The following is a 13905-nucleotide window of genomic DNA, read 5'->3' as shown; positions in this document are numbered from 1 at the left end:
AGCCTCTCCCTCCCAGACCTATCTTTCTCTCATTAGGTTCCCAGTAAGCAAAAAGACAGACAAAAATGAGTGCTTGGGTGTCACCTCCACAAAAAAGCATTACTAAGCATCAGCTGAAAGTTCCCCTAATTCCTTCTCTGTATCCTCCTGTTCCCTTTGCACAAAAGCCAACTGGCAGCTATCAATCTGTCTTGGAGCACATTTCAGCCTGCCTCCCTCGTCCCCCAGCAGTGTTTGGCCTTGTCCGAAGACAGCATATCAACACAATAGTAGTCTTTATAATTAACTCTGACCCCTGGGCTGCTGCACAGTCCATAATTGCACTTGTCTTGAGGGAGATGGACCAGGCACTGTTTTTTCACTGCTTGCCTTAATATGTTGGAAGTCTAATAAACACATAATGGGATTTTCACACAATGACTCTTTTGAGGTCAGCAAGCGGGCAGGCAGGAGGGAGGGAGCTGGGACTGTGTGTGCCGTCTGACTGGTTAATCAGTCTAACAGTTGCCCTCCTCTGTCACCCGACTGGCCTTGGACTGAAAGACTCCTCTCTTAAGGAGGAGCAACCCGCTGCCCGATATGGGACAAAGGACTAAATTAATAAAAATAGATAATAGAGAAGAGGGACAAACTCAAATGTTGAAACTTCCTTCTGGGGCAGTCAGCCAGTTACACAAGTCACCGTTAAAACCAGTGTGTGACTCAAGCGGTCTGTTCAGTGTTCTTTGTCTTGGGCTCACTTGTCCTCCTAGTCGCTCTCATTACAACCACTGATTTTTCTAAATGTATTTTCTTTTATTTCACCTTTATTTAACCAGGTAGGCTAGTTGAGAACAAGTTCTCATTTACAACTGCGACCTGGCCAAGATAAAGCATAGCAGTGTGAACAGACAACACAGAGTTACACATGGAGTAAACAATAAACAAGTCAATAACACAGTAGGGGAAATGAGTCTATATACATTGTGTGCAAAAGACATGAGGAGGTAGGCAATAAATAGTCCATAGGAGCAAATAATTACAATTTAGCAGATTAACACTGGAGTGATAAATCATCAGATGATCATGTGCAAGTAGAGATACTGGTGTGCAAAAGAGCAGAAAAGTAAATAAATAAAAACAGTAAGGAGATGAGGTAGGTAAATTGGGTGGGCTGTTTACAGATGGACTATGTACAGCTGCAGCGATCGGTTAGCTGCTCAGATAGTAGATGTTTAAAGTTGGTGAGGGAAATAAAAGTCTCCAACTTCAGCGATTTTTGCAATTTGTTCCAGTCACAGGCAGCAGAGAACTGGAAGGAAAGGCGGCCAAATGAGGTGTTGGCTTTTGGGATGATCAGTGAGATATACCTGCTGGAGCGCGTGCTACGGGTGGGTGTTGTTATCGTGACCAGTGAACTGAGATAAGGCGGAGCTTTACCTAGCACGGACTTATAGATGACCTGGAGCCAGTGGGTCTGGCGACGAATATGAGCGAGGGCCAGCCGACTAGAGCATACAGGTCGCAGTGGTGGGTGTAATCAAGGTGTTTTAGTAACCAAAAACGGATGGCACTATGATAAACTGCATCTAGTTTGCTGAGTAGAGTATTGGAAGCTATTTTGTAGATGACATCGACGAAGTCGAGATCGGTTAGGATAGTCAGTTTACTAGGGTAAGTTTGCGGCGTGAGTGAAGGAGGCTTTGTTGCGAAAAGAAAGCCGATTCTTGATTTGATTTTGGATTGGAGATGTTTAATATGAGTCTGGAAGGAGAGTTTACAGTCTAGCCAGACACCTAGTATATTATAGATGTCCACAATTTCTAGGTCGGAAACCGTCCAGGGGTGGTGATGCTAGTCGGGCGGCGGGTGCAGGCAGCGAACGGTTGAAAAGCATGCATTTGGTTTTACTAGCGTTTAAGAGCAGTTGGAGGCCACGGAAGGAGTGTKGTATGGCATTGAAGCTCGTTTGGAGGTTAGATAGCACAGTGTCCAAGGAAGGGCCAGAAGTATACAGAATGGTGTCGTCTGCGTAGAAGTGAATCAGGGAATCGCCCGCAGCAAGTGAAAGCTAGGCCTAGCTTAGGTCAGTGTCTTGTTCTACACCAGAGGCGAACACAATGTAGGATCCTATAAAATCCATAAAGCGGAGAACGCAGACGGAATCACGGAATCTAGACATTAAAACGGAATTCAACAACATTCAAAAATGTATTGAACTTAGTATGAAATCAAATAATGTATTCAACTTACTACAACATGTATTAAATTTGCCCAAGACATTCAAAAATGATTCAGTGATTCGTATTTCCTTCAACTTTCTGAAGAGGCAACGCACAGGGATGCCTGTGCATTGATTATTTATTCTGTTACTATGATTTTATTTAGCAATATTTGTCTTACTTTTTAACTCTGCGTTGTTGTGGATGAGCTGGTAAGTAAGCATTTCACAGTAAAGTCTACAACAGCTGTATTCGGTCTATGTAGCCAATAAAATGTGATTATCCAGTGGCGATGTATTTAGCAAACTCTGCAATTACATGTGTGGTACAGAAACACAGCTAACCAAACAAGTCTCTCTTCCTGGTGCTCAGTTGAATTAAAGGGCATCTACATTTATTAGATTTTTCCCAGACCCCAAAAGTGGTCTCCTGATGGGGTTTAAGCACTTAAAACATCCAAAAGATGTGATTTTGAGAGTGAAAACCCCCCAAAAATAAAACCTGGAAAAACAAAAATGGAAGAAACAGAATTTAGGAAAAGAAAAAGCAGACTTTATAGGGCCCTAATAATGGACTCCATACACCTGTAGGGGAACATTATTTGCTTTATAGTTGAATTGAAAACATTGACTATAGCCTAGATGTTTTCTATTTATTTCAGAAGCAGCAAACTTTTCAGATTCCACAGGTCTGGGAACAGAAACAGAGCGTGACACACATCCCATTACATGCAACGTGATAGGTTCATGACCCAGCTGTGTGTTTCTATAATTGGTGTATAGATTGGGAGTGTCCCTTCTTTCTATGCTAAGTAAATTCATAATTACAAGCACTGTCAAAAGCACTAGGCATATATCATGACAAACCAAAATAACTGCAGACCTTTACAGAACATTAAAAAGCAATACCCAATCTGGATTTAGACAGTGACCCATTGAACCACTGCCATTGAATACAGTGGAAGAGTCTTGATTAATTTGGCAACACGAGACCCCTTTGAAAATGTACGACTTGGGAGATCACCCGTAATCTCTACAAAAAAACAGCTTGGAGGTGGAAGTATGCTTTGGTGGGGCTGCCAGTATTGTTATTACTCAGTGATCCTTGGGTTGGTACTGGACCCAACAACCACCTGAGAGGTTTCTCCTCAGCCAAGCCAGTCTTACCTGCAGTATCCTGTCCCGTTGGTGAAGGTGGCACACGTAGCATTGTTGACACACGGCTTAACAGCATCCAGACACTGGAGAGCTGCGACAGACAGGAATACAACACATCAGTCAAGAACACACAACCTGATGAATAGCTTTTGTGATTCTTTCCAATAGGCCTTCATCTATCTGTTTATTCAGAATCCTCTTGAAAACATGCATTTAAAAAAAATCCTAATATATTTCAGTCTTATGCCATCCAAACTCAAGCACATCTTACCACTCCTGCCACCCAACCCCAGGTGATTATAGTAATATAGGAAACTACAAGAGCCACATGGGCCAGCCAGTGAACATGCAGCAGACAGAGACATCAGTGAGCCTTGATAGAGACCACAATGCTCATCTACATCAGGGTTTCCCAAACTCAGTGCTGGGGCCCCCCCGGTTGCACCTTTTGGTCTTTGCCCTAGCACTACACAGCTGATTCAAACCAACTCTTCGTCAAGCTTTGATGATTTGAATCAGCTGTGTAGTACTAGGGCAAAAAACAATATATACGTGCACCTGGGGGGGGGGGGGGGGGAAGTCTGGGAAACTGCTAATCAGACACTCAGGCTGAGCGTGAATTCCCTGTCAAAATAAAGGTTAAAAAACAATATGTTAAAAAAAATCATCCTCTATTGTGTGGCTGTCTCTTATACACATCTAGATGTGTATAAGAGACAGCGGCACTCAAGTGCTCCTGATGCATACCAGGTGGTAGTTAGGCTTGGGCGGTATACCGTATACCGGGGTATTTGGAAAAAGCCACTGGGATGTTTTTTTTAATACCATCAAAACTATTTATTTGAAGTTTTTTGTATCTACTTTATTAATGAATACCTGCAGTCAATTTGTGCAGAACGTTAGGAGAAAGCAGATTGCGTACTTCATTTCACCCGTAACATTACGGTATGAAGCTTACCGTAGTTCCCCAGAACAGTTGAACCAGTCACGTGTTTGTTTGTAAATAGCACAATGGGAGACGTCCATAGCGTTCTATATCTATCGTCAAGTCTCCGTTGTGTTGCGAACATGAGGTGATGACGTTTCACTTGTATGCAATTCACTACTAAATGTTTGCCATCAGATATCTTATAATGGTTTCTGCCAGAAGTCAAAGAGCTCTGGATGAGTTGCCTGGACAGCTCCAATTTTTTCCTTGTGATTCCTACTAGTGTTTTCTCCCCCTCCTCCGTTCTTCTCCCCTCTGCTCAATGTACACATGCTGCTATTCCTTCAGAAACGCAAGCATGACAACTTTGTTAATTTGTACAATTTCTCATTCACTTTCACTTGTAAAATGTCCACACTCACTAAAAATTACAGTCGGTAGCTACTAGCTATGCTTGTACAACTTTATGAGCTGGATTTGCATGTCTTTGCAATTAGTTTGTTAGTTGTCTTTGTGATTTCGCTATTAGTTTGTGCACATTTTGTTAGCATTCCAGTAAGAGACGTCCAATGGGCTTTTCTTGCGTTTTTAGCACACCGTTGTGTGCTATGATAGTAATACCGGAAATCCCAGGAAAAGAGGACTGTATTACAATATGGAAATCTGGATACCGCCCAAGCCAAGTGGTGGTATGCCAAATAGCATGTTGATGTTGTCAATATCAATTTAATATGTGGGCTGATAGTGTTGATTAAACTTGAGGTATGAAAAAAGCTGACAGCATTTCAGACCATCGTGTACCTACTTAAAATATATATATATTTAACAGGAAGCAAAAGAACATGTGTTTGTGAAAATCATTAGCTCCTAGAAAGGTGTGTGTGTGTGGGGGGGGGGGGGCAAACTAAGGCCCATTCAATCCAGCCCGCAGAAGGTTTGAGGTAAAAACAGAAATAATACCCTTTTTTTAAGAACAGCTTTTTTTCCATTGATGTTTGATTTAACTTAGTCTGAATCTTAGCCTGGGGTTCACTGTTATAATCAACCTGGGAGGGCCCCAGCACCGAGTTTGGGAAACCCAAAACACAGGGCTCTTTCCTGGAAGAAAGGGCAGGTCAAATGACTTCACAGCAACGCCAATCCTCACATGACAGCCACGTCATCAATGCACAGGAAGTGTGCTCAGCATAACACTACTTCCTGTGACAAGACCGTCACATATTGTATGCACCACTCTGAAAGGAAGAAGTACATGAACGCTCACACACACATCTGGAGCTACTTCGATTTTAAAGGACAAGCCTAGTAATTTGAACAACCGAGTGCTGGTTGGAATCAGACTCCCAAGGTCCAAGAATCACAGATATAAACTCAGTCAATCATAGTGGTTATTGGTTAAAATCAAATTTAGGAACAATGGTATTAAACACAACCACACTACAATTTAGAGCAACAGAATGAGACTGGAACACCTGAGGCAAGACACACATCTCATAAGGCCAGTAAATATCAGCTGACATATCACACAGTTTACAATTGGCTCATTCATCCCCCTCCTCTCCCCTGTAACTATTCCCCAGGTCGTTGCTGCAAATGAGAACGTGTTCTCAGTCAACTTACCTGGTAAAATAAAAAATAAAATAAACACCAGATACTGCTGTGCTGCATACAGCTAGGCTGTGATATCATGTGTGACTTTGCATGATGACTGACCACGAACATAATACCCCCCATTACTCATGCTACGAGACAGTACGACATCACAGATCACACTAAGGTCACTCCCTGTCTGGATCCTTCACTTTCATCTCCATATGACTGATCATTCAAGGTTAACTTGTGATATGCGGTTAATGCACATAGCTTAGCCATAGGCATAAATAGGCTATGCATTGATTATTAATGGGATATTTGCATGAAAATGCATGTCAAGAAATGATATACAGTACTTAGGCCTAAAATGTATTTGGAAGCTCTAGAAGCAGACATACTTTTCCTATGCCGTCTCATTGGTGGTCACTGTGGTTAAAAAGAAGTGCCAAAAATATGCACATGATTGAACAGTGAAGTTCGCGTCTGGGGTTTCACTCTCTCTCTACTGACATTGGCTCATTAAATAGGAAATACTTCAGAAAAAAAACTGCTCCAGCCAGCCACAATTCTTAACTTTTTAGACACGAAGGAGAGAAATAGACAGAAAGCAGGAAGCAAAATATACAGGGGTAAAGAAAGACAGACAATGAGCAACTGAGGATAAGGATTAGAGGTTGACCGATTAATCGGAATGGCCGATTAATTAGGGCCGATATCAAGTTTTCACAACAATCGGAAATCTGTATTTTTGGACGCCGAAATTGCCGATTTAAATGTTTTTTTGTTTTTTTGGACACCTTTATTTAACAAGGCAAGTCAGTTAAGAACACATTCTTATTTTCAATGACGGCCTAGGAACGATGGGTTAACTGCCTAGTTCAGGGGCAGAACGACAGATTTTTACCTTGTCAGCTCAGGGTTTCAATCTTGCAACCTTACTAGTCCAACGCTCTAACCACCTGCCTCATGAGGAGCCTGCCTGTTACGCGAATGCAGTAAGAAGCCAAGGTAAGTTGCTAGCTAGCATTAAACTTATCTTATAAAAACAATCAATCAATCATATTCACTAGTTATAACTACACATGGTTGATGATATTACTAGTTATCTAGCGTGTCCTGCGTTGCATATAATCGATGCAGTGCGCATTCTTGAAAAAGGACTGTCGTTGCTCCAAAGTGTACCTAACCATAAACATCAATGCCTTTCTTAAAATCAATACACAGAAGTAAATATTTTTAAACCTGCATATTTAGCTAAAAGAAATCCAGGTTAGCAGGCAATATTAACCATGTGAAATTGTGTCACTTCTCTTGCGTTCATTGCACGCAGAGTCAGTGTATATGCAACAGTTTGGGCCGCCTAATTTGCCAGAATTTTACGTAATTATGACATAACATTGAAGGTTGTGCAATGTAACAGGAATATTTAGACTTATGGATGCCACCCGTTAGATAAAATACGGAACGGTTCCGTATTTCACTGAAAGAAGAAACGTCTTGTTTTCGAGATAATAGTTTCCGGATTCGACCATATTAATGACCTAAGGCTCGTATTTCTGTGTGTTATTATGTTATAACTAAGTCTATGATTTGATAGAGCAGTCTGACTGAGCGGTGGTAGGCASCAGCAGGCTCGTAAGCATTCATTTAAACAGCACTTTCGTGCGTTTTGCCAGCAGCTCTTCGCAATGCTTCAAGCATTGCGCTGTTTATGACTTCAAGCCTATCAACTCCCGAGATTAGGCTAGTGTAACCGATGTGAAATGGCTAGCTAGTGGGTGGGGTGCGCGCTAATAGCGTTTCAAACGGCACTCGCTCTGAGACTTGGAGTAGTTGTTCCCCTTGCTCTGCATGGGTAACACTGCTTCGAGGGTGGCTGTTGTCGATGTGTTCCTGGTTCGAGCCCAGGTAGCGGTGAGGAGAGGGATGGAAGCTATACTGTTACACTTGCAATACTAAAGTGCCTATAAGAACATCCAATAGTCAAAGGTATATGAAATACAAATGGTATAGAGAGAAATAGTCCTATAATAACTACAACCTAAAACTTCTTACCTGGGAATATTGAAGACTCATGTTAAAAGGAACCACCAGCTTTCATATGTTCTCATGTTCTGAGGGAGGAACTTAAACGTTAGCTTTCTTACATGACACATATTTCACTTTTACTTTCTTCTCCAACACTTTGTTTTTGCATTATTTAAACCAAATTGAACATGTTTCATTATTTATTTGAGGCTAAATTGATTTTATTGATGTATTATATTAAGTTAAAATAAGTGTTAATTCAGTATTGTTGTAATTGTCATTATTACAAACAAATAAATAAATAAATTGTCCGATTAATCGGTATCGGCATTTTTTGGTCGTCCAATAATCGGTATCGCCGTTGAAAAATCATAATCGGTCGACCTCTAATAAGGATATCAAAATAGTATAAGGAGGAGTGCTAAAAAGAGCAACAGGGAGAGACAGGGTGAGAAGGAGAGAGTGAGCGAGTAAGCAGCGGAGAAATCTCTTTCCCCTGACTGGTTTGACGAGCTCCAGTCCACATACACGCACGCTGTCACAACGCCAGGCGTAATGATCTCACAGGATTTGGGACAGGCTGACACTAATTACTCGATTTCCATTCTGAAGCAGGCCACCAGCCCGGGCTCTGGCTCTGGGAGAGGGTGGGGAGGGAGGAGAGGATCCCCCCATTGCAGCTCGGCCCCACCGCTCTCACACAGACCCAACAAGCAAACAAACAATACCACCACGCGTCACAGACCCCGCTGACAAATAACTTTTACCAGCCTGTTTAACTACAACTGACATTCTTTCTTCTCCCTAATGGAGGCTCTCCTATTCTATCAGTGAAAGCTGGTCTAGGGGAATTTTCTTGGGATTGTAGACATGATAAGAACCAGGCGGCTAAGGAAAAAAGGAAATTGGGGTTGGTTGAAGAGGAAGGGAGGGGGGGGGGGGAAATGGTATTTAACACACAGATGAGATGACTAAAACATACTCATCGTCCTTCAGGCCAGGCTAGTAGGCCAGACACACACACAGAGAAAGGGCCAGTAACGACGACTGCGAGCAGGAGCATGTGTGACTGCGGACAGACAGACTGTGTGGGCTAGACAATGGAATCCCCACATTCGTAGAAATGGAAGTGAATCTCTCGCTCGCTCTCTTTCCCTCTCACTCGTTTTGTCTCTGTGCACTGTATGTTGTTCTCTGTCCATTTTAAGAACAGATCAAGGACATACAAACGAAGAGTATGTCTAGTCAGGGTCATGGGCCTTGGTATTTGGCTGTACAGCTGGCTGGCACACGTTGGTTCCTCCCTCAACACGCACCACTGCTTTGTCACTGAAACCACTACAAACCCCTGGGGAGGGGAGGCTCTGTTAGTTGAGTCTGATTGCGGGGAGGGAATGAGTGACGGACTGAAAAAGAGTGCACACGAATGGGCGTCCCCAAGCACAGGCTCCAGTCCCATATTGGAGAGGACAGGAAGTTGTTCGCACCAACTGAGGAAGTAACCCAGTTTCCTGGAATTGCTATAGCCCATATCCGTTGGCAAAACAAATCAAATTTTATTGGTCACATACACATGGTTAGCAGATGTTATTGTGAGTGTAGCGAAATGCTTGTTGTTCTAGTTCCGACAGTGCAGCCATATCTAACAGACGACAAGCAAACAGTTGCGATGGCAGGGCTCCAGACTAACATTTTCCCCTGATGGCACTAAGTTTTTCAGTACGTGGCACCAGCCCATGATTTGGTTGCACCAATTTTTTCCCGCAGCGTCACACAATAGAACAAATGAGTATCATCTTATAACGTAATTCGCAGTGATTTGTTAAAAAGGTCAAATAGTCTACTGAGATGGTATTCAAGAAATAAGTTGTTTCATCTTTTCATGTTGTGATTCTAAATATTCTCATGTGCAACCAATCCAGTGATTGTCATGCATGTTGGGTTGACAATTAAGCTATCGTTGTTATATTTTATTGTTAAAAATAGTGTTGCAGGGGCCTCCTGAGTGGCACAGCGGTCAAAGATACTGCATCGCAGTGCTTGAGGCGTCACTACAGACCCGTGTTCGATCCCAGGCTGTGTCACAGCTGGCCGTGAACGGGAGACCCATGAGGCGGCGCACAATTAGCCCAGCGTCGTCCGGGTTAGGGAGGGTTTGGCCGGCCGGGATGTCCTTGTACGATCACGCTCTAGCGACTCCTTGTGGCAGGCCCGGCACCTGCAAGCTGACTCGGTTGCCAGTTGTATGGTGTTTCCTCCGACACATTGGTGCAGCTGGCTTCTGGGTTAAGCGAGCAGTGTGTCAAGAAGCAGTGCGGCTTGGCAGGGTTGTGTTTCGAAGGACACATGGCTCTCGACCTTCGCCTCTCCCGAGTCCATATGGGAGTTTCAGCGATGGGACAAGAATGTAACTTCAAATTGGACAAAATTGGGGAGAGAAAAGGTTAAAAGTACAAAAAAATAAGTAAAATAAAAAGATATTGGGTTGCAGAATCTTAAAAAAAAAAAATCAACAATAGAGAAACTTCCCTGGTCTTTATGTGCACTAATATCATAGGCTAATTTATTTGGGGCTAAAGCTTACCGTATGCTTCCAAATTGAAACAGTTTGCGCATATATTATGACTAAATTGTGTGATGTTTTGGTTAATTTTTGTCTTTGAAAGGTTTTTTTCCAGCAGTTTGTGCACACACAAAAAACATCTTGAGGCAAGTCGAAGTTCAGTAACTGAAGTCTACGCCCCTTCGTCGGTGATTGGTCAACAGTACTACTCCTAGTTGACTTAGCATGCACAGAAACTAAGCTAAACGACTTTGCCCGAGGGTTACTTATGTCTGTGGCCCACAAAAACAGCAGCATCAACATCAAGCTGGGTTTGTACTAGGACTAGTAGGTCACATACAGCGAGGGAGGTGACGTTACAAATTGCCCAGTTCCAACAGCAACAGTAAAGTCCTGATGATATACAGCGAGGGAGGTAACACACCATGCTGTTACAATTAGGAAGAAGAATTAGCACCCCTGATCTAAATCTGTGTATACAGAGGGCCATCCTCTGCAGGCGGAGTGGCCTTCACACTGCAGTGCTGGGGTGTAGTGTAGCGCCGTGGACATGGGCACCAGCGCTCTGCCCTCATGGCTCCAGGATTATTGAGCTCTGCTGGGGCAGGAATGTAGGACATCTTAATTCTCTGTTCATTTGCTAACCTGCTCAACAGTGCAGTCACAACCCTCTGTAATCACTCCCACTCTTCACAGCAGCACCTCCCATTAACCACACCAAGCCCCCCTTTCCATCAGATCGCCTCCCCTCTACTCGACTAAATACCTATCTGAAGCACACTCCTATCCCGTTCTTATCACACAGTTGTTCTTTGCTGCTGTAACTTGAGGTCATTTACTACTACAACAACCAAATGAAACAGGCAAAAAACATGTGTTTTCTTCTAATATGTACATATAGCTTAGGGAGGAGAATGGGTTAAGAAGAAGAATCAACAAACATAGAAAAATATTACAATTGTTTGGGGGCAGACTGAGCTGGGATGAACTGATGCTCCGACCACTGTGCCCTCCACTGGCATTGTGAAGAGCCAGTGCTCAGCAGCTCAGTAATGCAGGCAGGTCAATAAACAGAAGCTTGTGTTCCACGTGGAGGACGCCGCATGTCACAGATAAATCACATTTCACACCAGGCTCCAGCATGGGTCAGACTGCAGAACAAGCAATGCAGTAACAGGCACAATCACGGGGCTTTTCATTGCACAGGCATGCTGTCAGGACTGAGTAAATACATGCAGCCATGGACCCACGCAGTGGAGGCAGGCAGGCAGCACCAAGTCGTGTGCCACAAAAAAAGTCAGAAGCTTCATCCTCAAGGGACATCATCTGCTTGACACAATAGGGAGGCAACAGCCGATTTCTATGCTGTAAGAGTGGATGGGTGAGTGAGTGTGTGCGTGTGTGTGAGAGGGAGAGAGAGAAAGCATGAGAGGGTCAGAGAGAGAGGGAGAGAGAGAAAGCATGAGAGGGTCAGAGAGAGAGAAAGCATGAGAGGGTCAGAGAGAGAGAGAGAAAGAGGGAGGAATGTGAAACACCAACAGGAACATTCCACCCATTTCTTCTCCTGCCTGCAGCAGCTTTACGTTGTCTTGTGTTCTTTTGTGTCAATCCTCTGTCCAAAACGTGAGAAATTATGGTCACATACATACATGAGGTCGAGGCAGAAATATGGCTCATGTAATCACTTTTATGTTAATGTCCCTTACCTGGCTGGAATTAATGTGTTTTGTTATTAACCACCATTTCTGTGCTATGACTTTGAGTCTGTAGAAGTACTTTGTTGAATTTGGGAACTTTCACAAAAGAGCAATAATAGTACAGAGCAGATAGTAATAGTAACAATTTCAGTATGGATATCATTGCTATTAGCCCAATTTTTCATTGTGTAACGATTAAAAGTACTGTATTAACAATACTACTGTTAGAGTTATGATAATTGTGATTATCATCAATATGTGATGTTATAGTTGTGTTGTCATAAAAAATGAGCCAAAAGTAGCCAATCCGCAATAAGCATTAAAAACACGCCCAACACGAACTAAAGAAGAACAAAAATGTCAAATCTATACTCCATCAAACTCAAATGACAAAATATATATTTATTTGTAGCTAACACAACAAAACCATTTTGAATTCGTTTCACTAACTATATTGGGCGGGCGCGCTGGTTAACTAACATCTGGGCAGCGCTGCGAGACATCGAGCATAGGTGTCAATAGCTAAATTGTGGCAACTAAATATAATTTGTAATTAAACACCATCCACAAATCTTACTTGATATTGTGTGTGTACTGTCGGTTACACTAGATTTAAGATAGACGTATACAATGTACTCTAAAGAATAAACTGCCAAACAAAACAGTACAGCTGTGCTGTAGCTTTTTCCCATTCTTCACCTTGTCGCGAGCTGCTTCTGACTACTTTATTTGTTACAAAGTTACTAAACTGATGGTTAAGAGGCACGTGACAAAGTATTAATATCGACATGTGTTACTTTGGATCCAAAAGTCGCCTAATCAGCCCATGTTATTATGCAGAAGCGTGTGCAGATGCTTCGCCCCATACCAGCACAGATGCTAAGTAATTCGCGAGAGAATACGATTTAGGTCATAGAAATGTATCAAAAGCTAAACTTCTCAGTAACTTACCCAAAGAAAGTCGAACGCAGCAGACGACGATGACTAAGACTTTGCCCGAAGAGAAAACGGGTAATTGGCCCATATTTTCTGTAAAATCCACATAGAGTCGCCAGCGCGAGGCTGAGCTCTGTCTCCGGTTAGGTGAACTAAACTTCTAAATGTGTCGTCAAGAACAATACTATTACGGAGTTAAAATAATAAAGGCCACGTTCCCCTTGTTTCGTCCACGTCTGTTTTTACTTTCAAATCTTCGTTTTTGTTTCTATTTTCCTATAAAAGACAACAGCACTGTATTCAGTTTCTTCACCCCTCACCTCGTCACTGAAGTCACTTAGAGGAAAATCTATTCCTCCGCAGAAGTTACAGAGGAGGATCTATCTGAGCAGTATATATGAGTGTCGGCACATTTGAAGATACACTTGACACTCACCAAACCAACATTGCATTACAAATTGATTACTGAGATATTTTTGTGTTTGTAATTGTGGAACTGTTTTAGAATTCCACTTTTCGAATTTTACTTTTATTTTTCTCTGTCGCCGCGGCGGAGGAATTTTCACATATTTTCTACCTCTCAAAGCTTCGTATGACTGAAATTTAACCCGTTCATAGATTTTTTTCTCCCCACATTGGGCCTAGATGTTGACGCTTTTCCGTTCAGCCTTTTAACTCCCACTCTTTCCTAATTGTACTACTACAGGTTGCCCTCATTGGCAGGTTTACTGGTATTTGTGACTCATGAAGGTGATCAGAATATTTCCCTTCAATAACTATACCATAGTGTTTACTGTCAATG

General features: G+C 42.6%; 1 protein-coding gene across 3 annotated transcripts in view; it reads right to left on the bottom strand.

Moving 5' to 3' along the window:
• Nucleotides 1–13486, bottom strand: part of LOC111972148 (neurogenic locus notch homolog protein 2) — a 57589-nt gene extending 44103 nt beyond the window's left edge. For all 3 annotated transcript variants that reach the window (XM_023999030.3, XM_023999031.2, XM_023999032.3), the window contains exons 1-2: nucleotides 13119–13486; nucleotides 3368–3449 (exon numbers count right to left, since the gene is read on the bottom strand). In XM_023999030.3, coding sequence (XP_023854798.1) covers nucleotides 3368–3449; nucleotides 13119–13191 — 155 coding nt within the window. In that variant the 5' untranslated portion in view covers nucleotides 13192–13486. The remainder of the gene's footprint in view (nucleotides 1–3367; nucleotides 3450–13118) is intronic.
• Nucleotides 13487–13905: the final 419 nt, after the last annotated feature.

This window comes from Salvelinus sp. IW2-2015, linkage group LG13, assembly GCF_002910315.2.
Source record: "Salvelinus sp. IW2-2015 linkage group LG13, ASM291031v2, whole genome shotgun sequence".
NCBI classification, from domain to species: domain Eukaryota; kingdom Metazoa; phylum Chordata; class Actinopteri; order Salmoniformes; family Salmonidae; genus Salvelinus; species Salvelinus sp. IW2-2015.
Note: the sequence above shows the minus strand (reverse complement) of the source record. Positions and strands in the feature narration are given on the sequence as shown.